This window comes from Pongo pygmaeus, chromosome 21 (genome assembly GCF_028885625.2).
Source record: "Pongo pygmaeus isolate AG05252 chromosome 21, NHGRI_mPonPyg2-v2.0_pri, whole genome shotgun sequence".
Taxonomy (NCBI): Eukaryota; Metazoa; Chordata; class Mammalia; order Primates; family Hominidae; genus Pongo; species Pongo pygmaeus.
In genome coordinates this window covers 35,862,094-35,886,001 of record NC_072394.2, presented here as the reverse complement: position 1 = coordinate 35,886,001, position 23,908 = coordinate 35,862,094, and the positions used below count along the sequence as shown (strand labels likewise).

The 23,908-nt window shown below is 49.6% G+C and overlaps 1 protein-coding gene across 4 annotated transcripts in view; it reads left to right on the top strand.

Moving 5' to 3' along the window:
- The first annotated feature begins 4,730 nt into the window (after nucleotides 1–4,730).
- The window catches only part of SNTA1 (syntrophin alpha 1), a 35,620-nt gene continuing 16,442 nt past the window's right edge, over nucleotides 4,731–23,908 (top strand). The window contains exons 1-2 of one of the 4 annotated variants that reach the window (XM_054467088.2): nucleotides 4,731–5,268; nucleotides 9,559–9,744. In XM_054467088.2, coding sequence (XP_054323063.1) covers nucleotides 4,959–5,268; nucleotides 9,559–9,744 — 496 coding nt within the window. In that variant the 5' untranslated portion in view covers nucleotides 4,731–4,958. The remainder of the gene's footprint in view (nucleotides 5,269–9,558; nucleotides 9,745–23,908) is intronic. The other 3 variants (XM_054467084.2, XM_054467086.2, XM_054467085.2) reach the window with 3 other exon arrangements.

Below are 23,908 nucleotides of genomic sequence, written 5' to 3'. Positions count from 1 at the left end.
CTCAGCTCACTGCAACATCTGCCTCCTGGTTTCAAGAGATTCTCCTGCCTCAGCCTTCCAAGAAGCTGGGACTCCAGGTGCGTACCACCATGCCTGGCCAATTTTTTGTATTTTTAGTGGAGACGGGGTTTCACTGCAGAAACCCTGTTTTCACTAAAAATACAGAAATTAGCTGGTGTGATGGCGGGTGCCTGTAATCCCAGCTGCTTGGAAGGCTGAGGCAGGAGAATCTCTTGAACCCGGGAGGTGGAGGTTGCAGTGAGTGGAGATCGCGCCACTGCACCCCATCCTGGGCAACAGGAGTGAAACTCCATCTTAAAAAATAAATAAATAGGGGGGAGGGGGGAGGGATAGCATTAGGAGATATACCTAATGCTAAACGATGAGTTAATGGGTGCAGCACACCAGCATGGCACATGTATACATATGTAACTAACCTGCACATTGTGCACATGTACCCTAAAACTTAAAGTATAATCATAATAAAATAAAATAAAAATAAATAAATAATAATAAATAAAAAGAAAAATATTTAGCGCTAAATACTTGACAACATAGCAAATAATTTGGGAGAGAGTAATTGAAGATAATAGAGTGCTCTTAATACAACTAGAGAATATAACTTCCAAAAGCAGAAGGAGAAATGTCCATTTATGTGATGTTAAAAAATGTAAAACTAAATAGTAGATTGTTTAGGATTTATGCATAGATTTTTTTTTTTTTTTTGAGATGGAGTCTCGATTTGACGCCCAGGCTGGAGTGCAGCAGCGCATCTTGGCTCACTGCAAGCTCCGCCTCCCGGGTTCACGCCATTCTCCTGCCTCAGCCTCCTGAGTAGCTGGGACTACAGGCGCCTGCCACCACACCCTGCTAATTTCTTTTTGTATTTTTAGTAGAGATGGGGTTTCACTGTGTTAGCCAGGATGGTCTCGATCTCCTGACCTCGTGATCCTCCCGCCTCCGCCTCCCAAAGTGCTGGGATTACAGGCATGAGCCACCGCGCCCAGCCAAGTTTTTGTATTTTAGTAGAGACGGGGTTTCACCATGTTGGTCAGGATGGTCTCGATCACCTGACCTCGTGATCTGCCCGCCTCGGCCTCGGCCTCCCAAAGTGCTGGGATTACAGGCTTGAGCCACCGTGCCCAGCTAATTTTCGTATTTTTGTAGAGAACAGGGTTTTACCATGTTGGCCAGGCTGGTGTTGAACTCCTGTCCTCAGGTGATCCAGCCACCTAGGCCTCCTAAAGTGCTGGGATTACAGGTGTGAGCCACCGCGCCTGGCCAGAGCTTGCAGAGACTTTAGTAGGCTGGGCAGCTCCCCTCTCTCCCTTTTTTTCCCCTTTCCCCTCTCCTATCCCTTGGAAGTGAACTGGTTTCCTCTGGGAGCTCTGCCTGGGGCTTGGCGGGGAGCCGGGCCTATGTGTATCTATCTGGGAGGCCAATTTCTGAGCCACAGCAGAGAGGCATCGGCTGACCACAGTGTAGGGGTAGAGCATTCCTGCAGCTACAGGGTTCTTGGGGGTAGCTACAGGTGATTGGCACTGCCTATTAAGTGTGATCACAAGCACACACACCCATACTCACATACAGATGTACACATATGCGTACACACGTCACTGTTTCCTTGGCTCTACATCTTCTTTCTGTGTTAGCCCCTTTGCACGCATCACTCCTTTCCTTCCTTCCTGTTATATCCACAGAAAACTGTCCCCCAGAGGAGAAACCCTCTCTTAAGGCTCTTTCTCAGCAAGTTTGTCTGGGCCTCATTAAGTCTTTTTTAAGCAGGGCAGTACGTGGGAGGACTTTTAAGGATCTGGTTCCAGGCTTTGGTCTTGGAAAAGGAGCTTCAGTTCCCTGCTGGTCTCTTACCTCCTGCCGGGTCTGTCCTCCCCTCCCTTCTCTACCATTTGAGTGAAGCTTCCACAAGCCAAGTAGGCTGTAGTTATTTATCACAAGTGCTTACCCCAAATTCCTCAGGCTGTCCTACAATCTTTAAGCACAGTCATACTTTTAAGATACCAATGCATATATACAATGCTATATTCCTTCCCTGTCTCCCTCCTCTCCTTCCTTCCTCTCACTTTCTTTTATTTATTTTTGAGACAGGGTCTTGCTCTGTCACCCAGGCTGGAGTGTAGTGGCATGATTGTGGCTCACTGCAGCAGCTTCAAACAGGCCTCCTACTGCAGCTTCCTAAGTAGCTGGGAGTACAGGTACACATTACCACGCCTGGCTAATTTCTTTATTTTGTAGAGATGGAGTCTTGCGAAGTTGCCCAAGTGGTCTCAAACTCCTAGCCTCAAGTGATCATTCCTCCTCGGCATCCCATATATATATGTATAAAAGACCCTGGGTTCTTTTTTTTAAAACCTGTGTCTCTCCTGTTTTGACACTTACCACTCTAACTTAAAACAATTCCTTTTTTTGTTGTTGGTTTTTTTTTTTTTTTTTTTTTTGAGACAGAGTCTCACCCTATCATCCAGGCTGGAGTGCAGTGGTGCAATCTCTGCTTGCTGCAATCTCCGCCTCCCTGGTTCAAGTGATTCTCATGCCTCAGCCTCCTGAGTAGCTGGGATTACAGGTGTCTGCCACCACGCCCGGCTAGTTTTTTTATATTTTTAGTAGAGATGGGGTTTTGCTATGTTGGCCGGGCTGGTCTGTAACACCTGACCTCAAGTGATCCACCCACCTCGGCCTCCCAAAGTATTGGGATTACAGGTGCGAGCCACTGTGCCTGGCCCTGAGTTTTTTTTTTCTTCTTTCTTTTCTTTTTCTTTCTTTCTTTTTTTTTTTGGAGAATGAGTCTTGCTCTGTTGCCTAGGCTGGAGTGCAGTGGCATAATCTCAGCTTACTGCAACCTCTGCCTCCCAGGTTCAAGCGATTCTCCTGCTTCAGCCTCCCAAGTAGCTGGGATTACAGGTGCCCACCACCATGCCTGGCTAATTTTTGTATTTTTAGTAGAGATGGGGTTTCACCATGTTGGCCAGGCTGAGTCTCAAACTTCTGACCTCGTGATCCACCTGCCTCAGCCTCCTAAAGTGCTGGGATTACAGGCATGAGCCACCATACCTGGCCCCTTCTTTGTTTTTTCTTGATGGTATCTTATGTGGAGGATTTTACCCAAAAGTTCAGGGAGGCTAAACACTGGTGTAGTCCTACTTATTTATTGCCCAACATATCCCAGCTAGGAACGGAGGATAGAGACAAGGAGCAGGTATGAAGGCCAGTTGAGCTGTGTGATGTGGTGGATTTTTCTGATTACAATCATGCTTTACCTCTGTATTTGTCAGCTGTCTAGCAGAGTGGTTCAGTGCCCAGGCACTGGTGTCAAACAGGCCTGGGTTTGAATCCCAGCTCTGCCTCACTCATAAATGTGTGACCTAGGCCAATTAGACTAAATCCAAGTTTTCCCTTCTGTATAATAGGGGTGCTCTTTTTTCTTGCTCTGTCACCAAAGCTGGAGTGTAATGGTGCAATCACAGCTCACTGCAGCCTGGACCTCCAGGGCTCAAGTGATCCTCCCACCTCAGCTGTGATTACAGGTGTGAGCCACTGTGCCCAGCTGGGGGTGCTCTTAGCTACTCCAGGAGGCTAATGTAAAGATAACACTTGGAAAATATTCTGCCAGCCCTAGGTAAGAGTAAGCATTCACTAAATGAAGGTGATTATTTCTATAGCATAGGGAGTCACAGTTTACCACGTGTTTTCACATTGATTTAATCCTCACACCAGCCCAGTGAAGTAGGTATTATTATGATCCACATTTTACAGATGAGGAAATTGAGGCCTAAAGCAGTGACGTGAGGGGACCAAGGTCGACTTGGAGCTAACAGAGGCAGCAAAGATTAGAAACCAGGTCTCCAGTCGCCCAGACCCAGAGCCCCACCTTGCAACCCTCTTCCCACACACTAGGAGTTCTGTTTTTTTCTGCCAGGCCTCAAAGTGTGGGACTTCAGGCTTTTCTATACTCGACTGTGAACACAGCCAGGGATTAATCTCTTAAACTTCCCTTCAGTTTTGAAGTGGGGATCCTGCCCACACCCTCCCCCAAGCCCTAAGCGGTGTCGGCAGCTCTCTCCTCCAGGGGGCGGGGCCTGTCACCTTTAGAAGCCACGCCAGCGATAAGCCACGCCCACAGACCAAAGCCTCGACCCCCGATGGGAAACTAACTTCTTCCTCAGCTCCCCAACTAGCAACTCTGCAAGGTCTCTCGCGGCTCAGCATCTACCTTTTTTTTTTTTTTTTTTGGACACAGGGTTTCACTTTGTCACCCAGGCTGGAGTGCAGTGGCGCGATCGCGGCTTACTGCAGCCTCGAGCTTCTGGGCTGTCATCTAGGCCTCCAAAGTGTTGGGATTACAGGCGTGAGCCACCACGCCCAGCCGGTGTCTACCTTTTAAACTCAAGCCTTGGAGTCCAACGCTCTACCATACGCAGCCCAGCCTTCTGCCATATGCAGCCCAGCCCGACGCCCAGTGCTTCGCACCAGGATACGTGGTTCTGTCTCTTTTTCATGCGCTCCCACGTCCGGGAGCTACAGTCCCGGCCCTCGATGGACATTCCGAGTGCCGAGCCCCCTGCGCGGGATCACTGGGTTCCGCCCCCGACACGAAGTCCCGCCCCCTTACGCCCCGCCCATCACCACGCCTCCCGGGCTTTTCGCCTTACTTAGTGGCCCGCCCCGCCGCCCTTCTGACCCACCCTCCTAGGTAGTCCCACACGGCGGCCCTTGGCTCCCGGGCCCCGCCCCGGCCTCCTGCATTTGCCCGAGGCCCCGTCCCCAGCACTGGCCACACCCCCAGGTAGCCCCGCCCCCAGAGCTCCCCCCGCAGCGGCCGGGGTAGGGTGGAGGCTGGCCCAGCCGGGCCCCCGCTGCCCTCTGCCCTGGGCGCTTGGTTGGAGCGGGCTGGGCACGGCGGGACAGGGCGAGCGCGGCGGCCCGGGGTCTCGGAGGCGAAGATGGCGTCCAGCAGGCGCGCCCCGCGCACCGGGCTGCTGGAGCTGCGCGCCGGGGCGGGCTCGGGGGCCGGCGGCGAGCGATGGCAGCGGGTGCTGCTGAGTCTGGCGGAGGACGTGCTGACCGTGAGCCCCGCCGACGGCGACCCTGGTCCCGAGCCCGGCGCTCCGCGGGAGCCAGAGCCCGCGCAGCTCAACGGCGCCGCGGAGCCGGGCGCCGGGCCCCCGCAGCTGCCGGAGGCGCTACTGCTCCAGCGGCGCCGCGTGACGGTGCGCAAGGCCGACGCCGGTGGGCTGGGCATCAGCATCAAAGGTGGGCGCGGGACACTGAGGGCGCGGGGTCGTGGTGTCTGGGGGCCGCCGAGGGCGCAGGGGGCTCGCAGCGCGCCCAGGACATGGAGCTGGAGGCCTCCTGTCTCGGGGTAAAGGGGGTCTGAGGAAACAGGTAACGGAGGGCACTGGGCACACCAAGGTTGGAGGGGGTTTCGGTAGTTGGTGGCCTTAGGGGGCACGGAAGACACAGGTGTGGAGAAGATTGTGGGAGCACCAAGGACACGTGGGTGGCTGTTCTGTGTGGAGGCGGGGGGGTCTGAGGGGCAACCAGCATGAACATCAAGGACAAGAGGGGTCCCCCGGAAAGCAGAGTGTGGAGAAAGGGGGTTGAAGCCGGGACACCAGTGGGACGGGGAGGAGGGAGTCCCTGAAAAGCAACCAAGGTGGGTGTAGAGGGGAGGCCTGGAGTCTGGGAAGCACAGGGGTGGATAGGAGGCCTGGGTGCAGGCACAGGCTGGGGTCACAGGCAGAAGGCCAGCAAGGACCTAGGAATCTAAGGACCCAGGAAGGCTGCGGGGAGCCCTGACAGCTGGATTTGGGTCTCCTGATCTGACTATCTCCACCTTGCACAGGATAGAGCTTGCAGCCCCCAGGACTGACCGCTAGTGGGGTGCAGTTAGGGTGCAACCCCACTGTGTTTGAATCCAGGATCAGCTGTGTGAGGTTGCAAAAGTCCCGTCCCGCCTCTGAATCTGTTTCCTCAACTGTATAAGAGGATGACAGAGTTGTGATGTTTCTGAGAGCAGGGCTCACCACACCAGCACACTGTAGGTGCCTAGTTAATTACTGCTGTTAGCGGAGAGGAAAAATGGAGGCCAGGAGATACTCCCAAAGCAACTAAACATAGTTCTTAAAATCCTTGCACACCCCCAGCTGCTGGGTTCACTATTCCTGCCCATCTGTTTCTCAGGGTCCCAGCCCCCAGCAGCGTGCTTTGGGAAAGGGTATCAGCCTTTGTCTCCACCTTGAATACCTACCGTACCCTCCGGGGTCTCCCTGGTACTGGTTCTGTTGACTAGTGCCTCCAGACCGTTTGGCTTGGCTGAGGCGGTGGGGATGGTGGTGAATGCCACCACTGTGTGCCAGATGCTGTGCCCAGGACACTAGTCTCATGATCCACTTCATCCTGGCAACAAGTGGTGAAAGGTAGGGAGTATAATCCCCATATTTCGGGTGAAGAAACTGAGACTCAGAAAGTTAAAGTGATTTTCCCACGATTACATAGTGAGTGTCAGCGCTGGGATTTGAACCTTAATTATCTGCTACTGTCCCTCAGAGAGTGCTCAGGGAAGTTGATTCTTTCCTGTAGAAGGGCAGATCCCCAGGCAGCCAACCAAGAGGGGCTAAAAAGGAGAAATGGGAAAATGAGGGTGTGGGCACCAGTCTTACCCCAATCTCCAGCATGGGATAGGGCAACAGACGAATCCAAAAATTATACACTCAGTGTGTCAGAGCAGGAAGGAACTTATTCATACAGAATTCCATTCTGCAGATGGACACACTGAGACTTAGAGAGGAGCAGGGACTTTGCAAGGTCACACAAAGTTACTCCCCAGCTCCATACTTCTAGGTGGAGGGGAGGGTACTTTTAGGAGACTTCAGGTATTTCCATTGGATCCAAATCTGGGCTCCTGTTGCCATGGTAACCCCTCTTATAGAGTCTAGCTTAGTCTGAGGCAGCCATGAGTGATCATAGCTTCAAACTGAACTGAAGCCCCTAGTTTCAGGTGGGGGAGGGCAGATATAAATAGAAACCCCTGCCTCTCCTAGACTTCAAACTCTGTGCAGATAAGCAAATGTTCGGGCCTGTGTGGGCCTCAAGAGAGGTGTTCCAGTCCCAGCTCCGCCACCAGCTTGTGTGACCTTGGAACAATGACCTCCCACTCTGGGCCACTAATTCTTCATCTTCAGTATTCTGGGGATGAGCCAGGAGTGTGATATCTGAGGGCCTGACTTGCCGTCTGTGGTGGGGTTAATAGTGTTGGTTTTGGAGCCTGGAGGCCTAGGTGCAAATACTGGCTTTGCTACTTACTAGTTGAGTGACCTTGGACAAGGGGCTTCCCTCCACACTTCAGTTTCCCTAATAGGAAACTGAACATACCTATGTGATGGGGTATTGTAAAGACACAATGAAACAACATTGAAAGCATTTGGCACAGTGCTTGGCATTTGGTAAGTGCAACTAAGGTGAACTCTTATTACTATTTCTTATTTTAAAAGGGCATTTAAGAGTTTGGTAATAAAGATGTTTAGTAAAATGTATTAGCTTCTTTTGTATCCAAGATGCCATTCAGGCAGGTTTTTAGAATCTCTAGACTCTAAGGCTTTGGTTTCCAGCCTGGACTGTGGATTGTAAAACATTATGATTGCTAAAGCAGTCTTTTGAGGCCACAGGAATAGCCGACTTCTCTCTTGATTCCGGTTTGAGGGGTATCAGTGGGTTCCCACATTGTTGCCTTTTTTTGTGTGTGTGTGTGTGAGACAGTCTTGCTCTGTTGCCCAGGGTGGAGTGCAGTGGTGCGATCTTGGCTCACTGCAATTTCCACCTCCTGGGTTCAAGCAGTTCTCGTGCCTCAGCCTCCTGAGTAGCTGGAATTATAGGCACACACCACCACACCTGGCTAATTTTTGTATTTTTGTTTTATTTTGAGATGGAGTCTTGTTCTGTTGCCCATGCTGGAGTACAGTGGTGTGATCTTGGCTCACTGCAACCTCCACCTCCCAGGTTCAAGCAATTCTGCTGCCTCAGCCTCCTGAGTAGCTGGGACTACAGGCATGTGCCACCAAGCCCAGCTAATTTTTTGTGTTTTTATTTATTTATTTATTCTTTGAGACGGAGTTTCGCTCTTATTGCCCAGGCTGGAGTGCAATGGTGCGATCTTGGCTCACTGCAACCTCAGCCTCCCGGTTCAAGCGATTCTCCTGACTCAGCCTCCCGAGTAGCTGGGATTACAGGCATGCGCCCCCATACCTGGCTAATATTTGTACTTTTAGAAGAGATGGGGTTTCGCCATGTTGGCCAGGCTGGTCTTGAACCCCTAACCTCAGGTGATCCGCCCGTTTTGGCCTCCCAAAGTGCTGGGATTACAGGCATGAGCCACCACGCCCAGCCATATTTTTTTATTTGTTTATTTTTTATTATGTATTTATTTACTTTTTTGAGCAGAGTTTCGCTCTTGTTGCCCAGGCTAGAGAGCAATGGCGTGATCTCGGCTCACTGCAACCTGCGCCTCCCGGGTTCAAGCGATTCTCCTGCCTCAGCCTCCCGAGTAGCTGGGATTACAGGCATCCACTACCAAGCCCAGCTAATTTTTTGTATTTTTGGTAGGGACAGGGTTTCACTATGTTGGCCAGGCTGGTCTCGAACTCCTGACCTCAGGTGATCCACCCGGCAGCCTTGGCCTCCCAAAGTGCTGGGATTACAGGTGTAAGCCACCGCACCTGGTCCTTTTTTGTGTTTTTAGTAGAAGCAGGGTTTCGCTATGTTGGCCAGGCTGGTCTCAAACTACTGGCCTCAAGTGATCCGCCCGCCTTGGCCTCCCAAAGTGTTGGGATTACAGGCGTGAGCCACTTTGTCCGGTTATTTTCATTTTTAATTTTTGTGGGTACGTAGTAGGCATATATATTTATGGGTTACATGAGAAAATCGAAAACATTTAAGAAAAAGTGATTGAGGCACTTTGTAAGTTGCACAAACACTGGTGAACACCCAAAGCACTTAATCAAAAGATCCAGGGATCAAACTATAGCATTATGAATTTTGAAAATGATTTATTTAATTAATTAATTTATTGAGACAGGGTCTCCTTCTGCCACCCAAGCTGGAGTGCAGTGGCACAATCTCAACTCACTGCAGCCTCGACCTCCTGGGCTCAAGTGATCCTCTTACTTCAGCTTCCCTAGTGGCTGAGACCACAGGTGCCCGCCACCATGCCTGGCTAATTTTTGTATTTTTAGTAGAGGCGGGGTTTTGCCATGTTGCCCAGGCTGATCCTGAACTCCTGACCTCAGGTGATCTGCCTACCTCAGCCTTCTAAGGTGCTGGGATTGCAGGCATGAGCCACCTGACCTAATCGAAAATGATTTATTATTAGTGTTACTAGTGTCCCAAACTTCCAAGATTTTTCTCAGATTCCCTTTATTCTCCCACTGCCTTTTCCAGCACTGGGCTAGGCACCAAGGGAAGCCTTCAGAAATAATTGTGCCTTGATGTGACTCCCAAGTGTTGAAGTATCTGCCTAAGTCTTGTCCTCCTTCTGTACCTGTGCAGGCGGCCGGGAGAACAAGATGCCTATTCTCATTTCCAAGATCTTCAAGGGATTGGCAGCTGACCAGACAGAGGCCCTTTTTGTGGGGGATGCCATCCTGTCTGTGAATGGGGAAGACTTGTCCTCTGCTACCCATGATGAGGCGGTGCAGGCCCTCAAGAAGACAGGCAAGGAGGTGGTGCTGGAGGGTAAGCACTGACATTCCAGGGTCCAGAGGGACTGGGTGGAGGTGTTCCACTGCTTCCCTACCTCCCCCAGGCCTCAAGAGGCCCCATCCTAGCACTGGGGGCTGGGAGGTGGGCAGGATTGAAAACAGAAACAGAACTTGGGGATCTGCCTGAAGACAGCGTGGGGTGGTGGAGGGAGAGCTGGCATAGAGCCAAGCAGAGCTGATTTGCATTTTCTGTCTTCCAGTCACTAGCTGTGTAGCCCTGGACAAGACACTTCATTTCCCTGAGCCTTAGTTTCCTCATCCGTAAAACAGGGATGTAGCTCCTGCCTTTCTGGGTTGTTGCGACTAGGGCAAAAAGGTACAGGGCAGAGTGTGCCAGCTCCTGAGTGACACAGAGAGAGAGGGGTGCGGACTGGGGAAGGGGCAGCTCAGATTCTTTCATGTGGGGCCTGGAGAGCTCTTGACTTCAGGTTCTTTTAGTGCCTGGGCCTTAAAACCCTAAGACCCATCCTCCTTTGGGAGAAGCCTTGGCTTTTATTTTACTTTATTTTTTTTTTGAGATGGAATCTTGTTCTGTTGTCCAGGCTGGAATACAGTGGCATGATCTTGGTTCATTGCAACCTCTGCCTCCTGGGTTCAAGCGATCCTCCTGCCTCAGCCTCCCAAGTAGCTGGGATTACAGGTGTGCATCACCATGCCCAGCTAATTTTATTTTTGTAGACACAAGGTTTTGCCATGTTGGCCAGGCTAGTCTTGAACTCCTGGCCTTAGGTGATCCACCCACCTCAGCCTCCCAAAGTGCTGAGATTATAGGCATGAGCCACCACGCCCGGAAGCCTTGGCTTTTATAGAGTAGGACATCAAATCCTTCCAGCCAGGATCAGAGAGGAGTTTTGTGGGGGAACCTTGGTTGAATGGCTTTCTCCACTGTTCCCTCACAGTGTGGTCTTGGGTGGGAGCCTTGCCCTCTGTGGGCCTCAGTTTCCCCATCAGTTGTTATAGGCCTCCTGCTGAGGTTGTCCCATGACCGTCTTGTGCCATGTCTCTCAAGAGGTTTCTGCTTTGCTCAGCCCTTTCCTCAAACTCTGTCAGCTCTGGAAGCCCGTGGGGGCCTGAGGAATGTGTCTCTGGCTTATGGCCCAGAACAGGCACAGGGAGGTGGCGGGGGCTGATGGAGAATAACACGGCCAGAGAAGCTGCTGAGTTGAGTCCCAGGCCCAAATCCTGGTGGGTTGCCTTGGTTTCCCTAAAGGAGTGTCCAAGAGGCCACAGAAGCAAATAGGTTCTGGGTCCTTGGTTGACCCAGATATAAAACAAAATAAAATTTAAATAAATAAAATAAAATATAAAATTTTATTTTATATTTTAGGTATATCTATTTAAATGCCATGGATGCATTTTTTTTTCTTGTTTTTTTTTTTGTTTTTTTGTTTTTTTTTTTTGAGACAGGGTCTTGCTCTGTCACCCAGGCTGGAGTACAGTAGTATGATCTTGGCTCAATGCACCCTCCACCCCCCGGGGCTCAAACAGTCCTCCCACCTCAACCTCCTGAATAGCTGGGACTACAGATGCATGCCACCATGCCTGGTTAATTTTTTTTTTTTTTTTTTGAGATGGAGTCTCACTCTGTTGCCCAGGCTGGAGTGCAGTGGCATGATCTCGGCTCACTGCAACCTCCGTCTCCCGGGTTCAAGCAATTCTTCTGCCTCCGCCTCCCGAGTAGCTGGGATTACAGGCACCCACCACCATGCCTGGCTAATTTTTTTATTTTTAGTAGAGATGAGGTTTCACCATATTGGCCAGGCTGGTCTCAAACTCCTGAGCTTGTGATCCACCTGCCTCGGCCTCCAAAAGTGCTGGGATTACAGGTGTGAGCCACTGCACCTGGCCTTTTTTTTTTTTTTTTTTTTTGAGATGGAGTCTCACTCTGTCACCCAGGCTGGAGTGCAGTGGCGCAATCTTGGCTCACTGCAACCTCCACCTTCTAGGTTCAAGTGATTCTTCTGCCTCAGCCTTCCGAGTAGCTGGGACTACAGGTGTGCACCACCACGCCTGGCTAATTTTTTTTTTTGTATTTTTAGTAGAGACAGGGTTTCACCATATTGGCCAGGTTGGTCTCAAACTCTTGACCTCGTGATCTGCCTGCCTCGGCCTCCCAAAGTGCTGGGATTACAGGCGTGAGCCACCACACCTAGCCAATTTTTTGTAGAGGCAGGGTTTCACCATGTTGCCCGGGCTGGTCTCCAACTCCTGGGCTTAAGGGATCCTCCCACCTAAGTCTCCCAAAGTGCTGGGATTGCAGGCCACAGTGCCCAGTCTAGATGCATTTTTTTGATACTTAAAAAAAGCTGACTCTAGAGTGTTGATCCTTAAAAGCTTAAATGTATCAATCATATTTTAATGGCAAAGTTAAATAATAGAATGCCATATAAATGATATGGATTTAAGAGACTTTCCCCACATGCCTCATTACTTTGATATTTATAGTCAGCAATGCGGTTTGAAACCACTGACATTCATCGAAATGTCATATTTTAGTTGACTTGAAAGCTCTTTTAGCTTCTGTTGTTTGAAAGTTTAGTCTATGGTAAAATTTCTGCTATAGACACAATTCAAATCCACATTCACACGGAGGTCCCCTCACCTCCTCATCTTTATTTTTTATTTTTATTTATTTATTTTTTTGAGACAGAGTCTCGCTCTGTCACCCAGGTTGGAGTGCAGTGTGGGATCATGGCTCACTGCAAGCTCCGCCTCCCGGGTTCATGCCATTCTCCTGCCTCAGCCTCCCGAGTAGCTGGGACTACAGGCGCCCGCCACCATGCCCGGCTAATTTTTTGTATTTTTAGTAGAGACAGGGTTTCACCATGTTAGCCAGGATGGTCTCGATCTCCTAACCTCGTGATCTGCCCGCCCCAGCCTCCCAAAGTGCTGGGATTACAGGCGTGAGCCACTGCGCCCGGCCCACCTCCTCATCTTTAGATTAAGAATGTATCTGTCTGGGTTCCCATGTATGTCATTTTGAGATGGTAGTATCTGTAAATGTGTGACCTTGAAGCATCTTCTCACTTTAGGAGCGAATACTCAAGCCTTTCCTCTAACTCATGTCATCCATTCCTCCTCACTAAGCCAAGAAACATTCATGGACACCTACTGTGTCCCTGGTGTGTATATTAGGGTCAGAAGCTAAACCACACCCAGGGCCTCTCCTGAAGGAGCTCATCATGTGGTAGGGGAGACAAAACATAAACACTATCTCCTCTACACAAACTGTGTTTTTTTCTTGAGACAGGGTCTCACTCTGTTGCCCAGGCTGGAGTGCAGTAGTGCGATCTCAGCTTACTGCAACCTCCTTCTCCCAGGTTCAAGCGATTCCCTGCCTCAGTCCTGTAGCTGGGATTAGAGGTGTGTACCACCACGGCCCGGTTAATTTTTGTATTTTTAGTAGAGACAGGGTTTTGCCATGTTGGCCAGGCTGGTCTCGAACTCCCGGCCTCAGTGATCTGCCCGCCTGGGCCTCCCAAAGTGCTGGGATTACAGACATGAGCCACCATGCCTGGCCTACAGAAACTCTTTAAAAGCTGGTAGCTAGGTGCGGTGGTGACTCACGCCTGTAATCCCAGCACTTTGGGAGGCTGAGGCGGGTGGATCACCTGAGGCCAGGAGTTTGAGACCAGCCTGGCCAACATGGCGAAACCCCGTCTCTACTAAAAGTACAAAAATTAGCTGAGCCGTGGTGGCGCACGCCTGTAATCCCAGCTACTCAGGAGGCTGAGGTAGGAAAATCGCTTGAACACGGGAGGCGGAGGTTGCAGTGAGCCGTGATTGTGCCACTGCACTCCAGCCTGGGCGACAAGAACAAGACTCCATCTCAAAAAAAAAAAAAAAAAAGCTGGTGCCTGAAATCCTGTCTGCTCTGCAATAAATCTCTGTTTGGCCTTGGGTAAGACCCTTGCCTTCTAGGGGCCTCAGTTTTCCTATTGAAGTTAGGCTAGATCAGAGGTGATCAATAGATTTTATTTAGAGTGGCAGCTTCAGGCAGGCGTGGTGGCTCACGCCTGTAATCCCAACATTTTGGAAGGCTTAGGTGGGCAGATCACGTGAGCCCAGGAGTTCGAGACCAGCTTGGGCAACACAGTGAGATTTCATCTCTGTAGGAAAAAAAAAAAGAGTGTAAGTGTCAGCTCCACTGGTAGTTCTGTGAGTTCCATATTTGGAAGGATTGGGAGGCTTTGTCTGGGCTCAGCAGAAAGGAGCTGGAATTGATTAGCAATGTCTACTACAGATGCAGTAGAGAAGTAACATGTGTATCATCCCAGGACTGAGGGGCCCCTGCTCTTATATTCTCTGAGACGTTTCACAGGACAAGATCATTCCTTGGTGAACCCTGCCTATGGCCTGGGTAAGAGAAAGAAGAGTGTGGCCTTCATGTTTTTCCCGCTTTTCCTTAGTTGAAGTCTTTTTCGACCTATTCTCCTGGCCCAAGATCTCATGGAAGGAGGTCATTCCACTCAAGATAGCACAAAGAGGGGAGGAGGAGTGGTGGAAGGCACTGGAGTCAGGAATCTCTGAATGGCAAGACTGATCAGAGAGGTCTGAAGGATAGGAGGATGCTGGGCTGTGGCTGGTCCTTGAGACTTTGGAGAGTGGAGAAGGTCCGGGCCTGGCAGTTGCACCAGTCTGGAGCAGCCAGGGTTCCTGGGACCCTCTCTGGGCCTAGGTTCCCCTGGAGTCCAATCACTGGCCACATTGTTCAGCATTTCCCTACTCACATCCCATTACTGAGGATGCCTCCAAGGGGCCATAGAAGGATGGCCTGTCTTTTGGATGTGAACTTGGCAAGGCAACTGGATATTTTTGCAGCTCAGTGGGTAGTGAATCCCCTGAGAATGTCCTGGGAGAACAAGCATTACCAGCAAACTCCAGGTGTCAGCTAGAGCCTTACTTTCCTGGCCTAAGTTGAGGGCTCAGCTGAGCCTCAGCAACCCCAACCTGCATCCTAGAACATTTCTTCTACTAGATCAGGGGTTTGCAGAAATGTCCGGATCCTGTTCTCAGCTAGAGGGTTGTGTTTGTGACCACAGTCTGGGCCCAAGCTGGCAGCCAACATGTGTCTGTCTGCTGCTTAGAGAGGCCCATTGTGTGTGCAGACCTCAAGCCAGGGCCAGCCTGGGCCCTTGGAGGCCAGGCCTGGGGGAAGAGGGAGGGACAGCCTCAAGGAAAACACCCTTCCCTCCTCCCATTCCAGTGTGGCTGGCAGGACTGTGACAACAGTGAGCCTGTCATGCATTAAAAATAATGCTGGCCGGGCACGGTGACTCATGCCTGTAATCCTAGCACTTTGGGAGGCCAAGGCAGGCAGATCAACTGAGGTCAGGAGTTCGAGACTAGCCTGGGCAATATGGTGAAACCCCGTCTCTACTAATAATATACAAAAATTAGCTGAGCATGGTGACATGCGCCTGTAATCCCAGCTACTCGGGAGGCTGAGGTAGGAGAATTGCTTTAACCCGGGAGGTGGAGGTTGCAGTGAGCCAAGATCGAACCATTGCACTCCAGCCTGGGGTGACAAGAGCAAAACTCTATCTCAAGAAAAAAAAAAAAAAGAAAGAAAAACCCCACAAAAACCAAAAAATAATACTAAGGCCAGGCAAGGTGGCTCATGCCTGTAATCCCAGCACTTTGGGAGGCTGAGGTGGGTGAATCACCTGAGGTTGGGAGTTCGAGACCAGCCTGGCCAAAATGGTGAAACCCCATCTCTACTAAAAATATAAAAATTAGCTGGGCGTGGTGGCAGGCACCTGTAATCCCAGCTACTCAGGAGGCTGAGACAGGAGAATCACTTGAACCCAGGAGGTGGAGGTTACAGTGAGCCAAGATTGCACCACTGCATTCCAGCTTGGGTGACAGAGTGAGTCTCTATCTCAAAAAAAACCAAAAAAATTAATAAAGTGCATTTTAGTGCTTTATATAAAGTAAGGAAGGTATAGCCCTCATAGAGATCAGGCTTTTATTTATTTATTTAGGATCTCACTCTGTTGCCCAGCCTATAGCACAGTGGTGTGATCGCAGCTCACTGCAGCCTCAACTCCTGGGCTCAAGTGATCCTCCTATCTCAGCCTCTCAAATAGCTGGGATGACGGCATGTGCTACCACACCTGCCTAATTAAAAAAAATTAATAGAAACAGGGTCTCCGTGTGTTGCCCAGGCTGGTCTTGAACTCCTGGGCTCTAGCAGTCCTCCTAAAGTGCTGGGGTTATAGACATGAGCCACTGCGCCTAATCCTGTTATTGTTTTCTTTAGTAAATTGGAAGCTGTTTGAGGGCAGGAACCACGTGTAGCTTGTCTCTGAGCCCCCAGGTCTGGCACTGAGCCCAACATACATTAGATCTTGGTGAGTGTTTGGAGACTGATCAGCGGGGTATATCTTGGACCCTTTCTACTTTACCTTTCACCTTTTCAATTGCTGTTGACTTTCCTAAATGTTTAAGATGGGACTTGAGAATCATGCTGAGCTTGACTGACTCTTGAGCTTTTCTGTTCTGAGTCCTCAGAACTCTAAGGCCAGCTCCCTACTGGCTCTTCCCAGGAAGATGGCCACTGCCAGGTGTCCTGCCTTTGATCTGGTTTGATGCATCACCACTGTCAAAAGCGGGATGTCATTCATGGATGTAGCTAATTTGGGGCCACCCTATTTCAACTTAGCTGAGTCATGCTGTGCCCCAGAGATGCTGGAGGGACCCCTGTCCCAGGAAGAGGGCATGAATGGAGCTCCTGTTCAGTTCTCCCACGGCCGCAAAGACCTGTTGTTCTGACCATTGTTCTCAAGGAAAAGTTTACTTGGCTGCGCACACACATAGCTTTGGACCATGTGACTCCCCACAAACAAAACTTAGCTTAATCCAGCCCTGGCCTGTTCCCCGGACCTTGATTAAAATGCCTTGTGGGCCTCTGGAGGCAGGTTCTGGCCCTGATGAGCTGTGTGACCCTGGCTGCTGCTGGTGGTAGAGGAAATAATAGTGATAATAATCAGGATGGTAGCATCTGCTGCTTATTGAGCATCCACACTGTGCTCAACACCATGAGCACCTACTATGTTAAGTCCCTTCCCTATGCTTGTTTTTTTCTTTGAGATGGAGTCTCGCTCCGTTGCCCAGGCTGGAGTACAGTGGCCCGATCTCGGCTCACTGCAACCTCCACCTCCCTGGTTCAAGCGATTCTCCTACTTCAGCCTCCCGAGTAGCTGGGACTACAGGCGCGTGCCACCACACCTGGCTAATTTTTTGTATTTTTAGTAGAGATGGGGTTTCACCATGTTGGCCAGGTGGGTCTTGAACTCCTGACCTCAGGTGATCCACCCGCCTCGGCCTCCCAAAGTGCTGGGATTACAGTGTGAGCCACTGTGCCCGGCCCTTCCCTATGTTATTTCATTGAATCCTCAATGTCACCCCTGTGAATTAGGTACATTATTCATTGTATAGATGAGAACACTGAAGCTCAGAGAGGTGACATTACTTGCCCAAGGTCACAGTGTGCCAGAGATGGAATATGAGCTCAGGTCTTTCACATGCCAAAACTCATATATATACATTTTAATCAAAAACAAAAATTTTGTAAGAGACAGGGTCTCACTCTGTCATGCAGGCTGGAATGCAGTGGCATGATCATGGCTCACTGTAGCCTCGACTTCCTGGGCTCAAGTGATCCTCCCACCACAGCCTCTCCAGTAGCTGGGACTACACGTGTGCACCACCATACCCAGCTATTATTGTTTTGATTTTTTGTAGAGACAGGGTCTCACTATATTGTCCAAGTTGGTCTCAAACTCCTGGACTCAAGTGATTCTCCTGCCTCAGCCTCCTGAAGTGCTGTGATTACAGGTGTGAGCCAGTGTGCCTGGCTGAAAACCCATATTCTTTTTTTTTTTGAGACAGAGTCTCGCTCTTTTGCCCAGGCTGGAGTACAGTGGCGCGATCTTGGCTCACTGCAATCTCCGCCTCCCCAGTTCAAGTGATTCTTCTGCCTCAGTCTCTAAAGTAGCTGGGATTACAGATGTGTGCCACCACACCTGGCTAATTTTTGTATTTTTAGTAGAGACGAGGTCTCACCATGTTAGCCAGGCTGGTCTCAAATTCCTGACCTCAGGTGATCTGCCCTCCTCGACCTTCCAAAGTGCTGGGATTACAGGTGTGAGCCACTGCACCCGGCGAAAACTCATTTTCTTAAATACTTGTCTGCACTACAGGTTATGTCACCTCTCTGAGACTCAGTTTACTCACCCATTAAATAAAGATACTATGGCTGGTCACGGTGTCTCACACCTGTAATCCCAGCACTTTGGGAGGCTGAGGCGGGTGGATCACCTGAGGTCAGGAGTTCAAGACCAGCCTGGTCAACATGGTGAAACCCCATCTCTACTAAAAATACAAAATTTAGCGCGTGCCTGTAGTCCCAGCTACTCAGGAGGCTGAGGCAGGAGAATCGCTTGATCCCAGGAGGTGGAGGTTGCGGTGAGCTGAGATCACACTATGGCACTCCAGCCTGGGCGAGAGAGTGAGACTCCGTCTCAAAAAAATAAAAAAGTAATAAAAATAAACATAAATAAGGATATTAATTCATCTTATCAAATTGGTGAAATTAGGTGAATGTGTGTTTGAGAGAGTTGAGCTTGGCCCTAGTATATAGTGGGCGCTCAATAAGTACTGCTTTCTCCCATTACTAAGATTCTGGAACCCTGAATCTAGGCTTCCGAGTTGATGTGAGCATTATCTCTGAACCCTGCCTTGTATGGCTTGGTATGTGGTGGTATATTTTTGAAAAATAAACTAGATTTTTTAGAAAATTTAAAAAGTAATACGTACTCATTCAAAAATATCCAGCTTAGCCTGAGCAACAGAGCGAAACCCTATCTCTCCAAAAAAAAAAAATTACAAAAATTAGCCAGGCATGGTGGCACATTCCTGTAGTCCCAGCTACTTGGGATGCTGAGGCTGAAGGATCATTTGAGCCTGGGATGTGGAGGATGGAGTGAGCTGACATTGTGCCATTGCACTCCAACTTGGGTGACAGAGTGAGACCCTGTCTCAAAAAAAAAAAAAAAGTGGCTCATGCCTATAATTCCAGCACTTTGAGAGGCTGAGGTGGGAGGATCCCTTGAGACCAGGAGTTTGAGACTAGCCTAGGAAACATGGCAAGACCTCATCTCTACAATTTTTTTTGTTTTGTTTTTGTTTTTTTGAGATAGAGTTTCTCTCTTGTTGGCCAGGCTGGAGTGTGATGGTGTGATCTTGGCTCACTGCAACCTCTGCCTCCTGGGTTCAAGCAATTCTCCTGCCTCAGCCTCCCAAGTAGCTGGGATTACAGGCGCACGCCAACATGTCTGGCTAATTTTTGTATTTTTAGTAGAGACGGGGTTTTGCCACTCCTGATCTCAGATAATCCACCCACCTCGGCCTCCCAAAGTGCTAGGATTACAGGCATGAGCCACTATGCCTGGCCCAATTTTTTTTTTTTTTTTTTCAGGTGGAGTCTCACTCTGTTACCCAGGCTGGAGTGCAGTGGACTATCTTGACTCACTGAAACCTCCACCTCCTGGGTTCAAGCGATTCTCCTACCTCACCTTCCCAAGTAGCTGGAATCACAGGCATGTGCCACCATGCCTGGCTAATTTCTGTATATAGTATAGGTGGGGTTTCATCATGTTGGCCAGGCTGGTATCAAACTCCTGACCTCAGGTGATCTGCCTAAGGCCTCCCAAAGTGCTGGGATTACAGGCATAAGCCACTGTGCCTGGCCTACAAAAAATTTTTGTTTTTTTTGAGACCGAGTCTTGTTTTGTTGCCCAGGTTGGAGTGCAGGGGCACGATCTTGGCTCACTGCAACCTTTGTCTCCCAGGTTCAAGCAGTTTTCCTGCCTCAGCCTCCCAAGTAGCTGGGATTACAGGTGCCTGCCACCACACCTGGCTAATTTTTGTATTTTTAGTAGGGACAGGGTTTCACCGTCTTGGTCAGGCTGGTTTCGAAATCCTGACCTCGGGCAATCCACCTGCCTCAGCCTCCCAGAGTGTTGGGATTACAGGCGTGAGCCACTGCGCCTGGCCAAAATTTTTTTTAAAAATTAGCTGGGCATAGTGTTGTGCACCTGTAATCCCAGCTACTCAGGAGGCTGGGTAGGAGGATTGCTTGAGCCCAGGAGTTCAAGGCTGTACCCAAACTATGATTATGCCACTGTACTCTAATCTGGGCAACAGAGCAAGACACTGTCTCTTAAAAAAAAATTACCAACAACAAGAGAGTGTAAAGGGATCATCTTATGGAGATAACCAGTGTTGATACTTTCACACATTTTCTTCCAGAAAGTTTCCATATTTGCTTTTATTACGTAATAAGTTGAGAACATGTAAGTCTCATTCCTTTTTATCTTTTTAATATTTTTTATTTAAAAATTTTTTTGAGACAGTGTCTCACTCTGTTTCCCAGGTTGGAGTGCAGTGGCACAATCATTGCTCACTGCAGCCTCGACCTCCTGGATTCAAGCGATCCTCCCATCTCAGCCTCCTGAGTAGCTGGGGACTACAGGTGTACACCACCACACCCAGCTAAATTTTTGTGCTTTTTGTGGAGATGGGATGTCGCCATGTTGCCCAGGCTGGTCTTGAACTACTGAGCTCAGGTGATCTGCCCACCATCGGCCTCCCAAAGTGCTGGGATTACACGTGTGAGCCACTGTGCCTGGCCCCTCATTCTTTTTAATGGTTATGTGATGTCCCATTATTGGGCTGGAGGACTACACATCTGTAGTCCTATTTACTCCTGAGGCTGAGGTTGGAGGATTGTTTGAGGCTAGGAATTCAAGGCCGGAGTGCACTATGATGCACCTGTGAATAGCCACTGCACTCCAGTTTGGACAACATAGCAAGACCCCATGTCTACAGATTAAAAAAAAAAATCCCATGGATTTGTTCATTCATGTAACACATATTTACTGAGCCCCTGCTCTGTGCCAGGACTAGATGCAGGCACCAGGGATATAGCTATGAACAAGACTGAGTAGTGAGTGTCTGCCAGTCAGGGAGTTCACATCTTGTTTTTAGCAGCCCCTACTCATGAATATTCAAGTTGTCCCTAGCCTTATAGTGCTATAAGCCTTCTGTGCACCTGTGAGCACTCATCTGAAGGGTGGTTCCTGGAAGGGTTGCTGTTAGGTCAAAAGGGTCACATGCTTTTGGGATCTTGTATAGGTTGTAACCCCTGTACTACTCAAGGGTGTGGTAAGGTGAGATTTTATCCCCCAAAATGTGGCAACCCCTGGGCTCTGCTGGTCATCCCTGTTACAGGGCCTGCCAGAGTCTGGGAACTATTTATAGTTCAGCCTTGCTAGACCAGCAAGACCTTAAAGGTCATCCCTTCCAGAGCCTGTGGAATCCCAAGTTCTCTTCACACCATCCTGGGTGGATGGGTGGGCAGCCGGAACTTGAATCCTCAAGTTAAAGTTGAGGGCTGACATATCAGTGCCCATTATATAAGCAAAGGAACTGAGGCTCAGAGAGACCTTGCCTCATGCAAGTGATAGTACGGGGCCTGGATTCAAATCCTTGTCTGTCTGTCACCACATTACATGCCTATCCCCTTATACTGTCACACTAGGAACAACAGCAGAAATCATAACCACACTGCTGTCTCCAGACAACCCTGTTCTATGCCAGGCAGGAGAAGGTGCTTTACAGGTACTGAATCTTTCACTTATTTATTTATTTTTAAATTGGCTTTTTTTTTTCTTTTTTTTGAGACAGGGTTTCTCTCTGTCACCCAGGCTAGAGTGCAGTGGCACAATCACAGCTCACTTTAGCCTCAACCTCCTGGGCTCAAGTGATCCTCCCACCTCAGCCTTCTGAGTAGCTGGGATTACAGGTGTGCACCACCACACCTGGCTAATTTTGTGTATTTTTGGTAGAGACGGAGTTTTGCCATGTTGGCCAGGCTGCTCTTGAACTCCTGGGCTCAAGTGATCTCCCTGCCTTGGACTCCCAAAGTGCTCACAGGTGTGAGCCACTGAGCCCAGACGAATCTTGTTTTTTTGTTTTTTTTGTTTGTTTGAGATGTCTGTCACCCTGGCTGGAGTGCAGTGGGGCGATCTTGGCTCACTGCAACCTCCACCTCCTGAGTTCAAGCAATTCTCCTGCCTCAGCCTCCCGAGTAGCTGGGATTACAGGCGTGTGCCACCACACCTGGCTAATTTTTTTGTATTTTTCGTAGAGACAGGGTTTCACCATGTTGGCCAGGCTGGTCTTAAACTCCTGCCCTCAGGTGATCTGCCCACCTCGGCCTCCCAAAGTGCTGGGATTACAGGCATGAGTCACCGTGCCTGGCCCAGCTGAATCTTTTAATACCCTTTAAAGTAGATATATTTTACTTCTATTTTTACCTTTATTGTTTTTTTAATGTTTTATTGATTGATTGATTGATTGAGATGGAGTCTTGCTGTGTCACCCAGGCTGGAGTGCCATGGTGCGATCTTGGCTCATTGCAACCTCTGCCTTCCTGATTCAAGCGATTCTCCTGCCTCAGCCTCCCAAGTAGCTGGGATTATAGGCATGCCTGGCTAATTTTTTTTTGTATTTTTAGTAGAGATAGGGTTTCACCATGTTGGCCAGGCTGGTCTCGAACTTCTGACCTCAGGTGATCTGCCTGCCTTGACCTCGCAAAGCACTGGGATTATAGGCAGGAGCCACCGTGCCCGGCCCTTCCATTTTTAAAATAAGGAAACAGAGGCTCGCAGAGGTCAAGTCACTTGTCCAAGGTCACAGAGCAAGGACGTTATTACAAGCCTGCCTCACTCCAGGGCCCACTTTCTTTCTTTCCTTTTTTTTTAGACAGGTTCTCACTCTGTGGCCCAGGCTGGAGTGCTGTGGCACAATCATGGCTCACTGCAACCTCTGCCTTCCGGGCTCAAGTAATCCTCCCATCTCAGCCTCCCTAGTAGGTAGGACTATAGCTGCACACTACCACACCTGGCTAATTTTTTGTATATTTAGTAGAGATGGGGTTTCGCTATGTTGTCCAGGCTGGTCTTGAACTCCTGGGCTCAAAAGATCCCCCTGCCTCGGCCTCCCACAGTGCTGGAATTATAGGCGTGAGCCACCATGCCCGGCCCCGGACCTACTTTCAATGTTTTTGCTCCACACTGAGAAGCCCCAGGCCTTTCAGTGTTCATTCATCTAACACATTTTTTTCTTTTATTTACTTATGTACTTATTTATAGATACAGGGTCTTGTTCTGTCACCCAGGCCGGAGTGTAGTCACATGATCATAGCAGCCTTGACCTCCCTGGCTCAAGTGATCCTCCCATCTCAGCCTCCTGAGTAGATGGGGCTACAGGTGTGCTGTACCATGCCCGGCTAATTTTTTTTTTTTTTGAGATGGAGTTTCGCTCTGTCACCCATGCTGGACTGCAGTGGCGTGATCTCGGCTCACTGCAACCTCTGCCTCCTGGGTTCAAGTGATTCTCCTGCCTCAGCCTCCCGAGTGGCTGGGACTACAGGCGCGTGCCACCACTTCTGGCTAATTTTTTGTATTTTTAGTAGAGACAGGGTTTCACCGTGTTAGCCAGGATGGTCTTAATCTCCTGACCTCGTGATCTGCCCGCGTCGGCCCCCCAAAGTGCTGGGATTACAGGCATGAGCCACTGTGCCCGGCCTAGTTTTTAAAAATTTTTTTGTAGGCCAGGCACGGTGGCTCATACCTGTAATCCCAGCACACTGGAGTTGAGGTGGGTGGATTGCTTGAGCCCAGGAGTTTGAGACTAGCCTGGGCAACATGACAAAACCCCATCTCTACAAAAAATAAAAAAATTAGCCAGGCATAATAACATGAGCCTCTGATCCCAGCTACTGGGAAGGCTGAGGTGGGAGGATCGCTTAAGCCTAGGAGGTCAAGACTGCAGTGAGCTGTGATCATACCACTGCACTCCAGCCTGGGCGAGAGTGAGTCCCTGTCTCGAAATTTTTTTTTTTCAATTTTTTCAAGACAGGGTTTCCCTATGTCACCCAGGCTGATTTCAAACTCCTGGGCTCAAGCAATCCTCCCACCTAAGGCTTCCAAAGTCCTGGGACTACAGGTGTGAGCCACTGTGCCTGGCCCAGATTTCTTTTACTGCTTACCTGGTATATGTCAGGTACT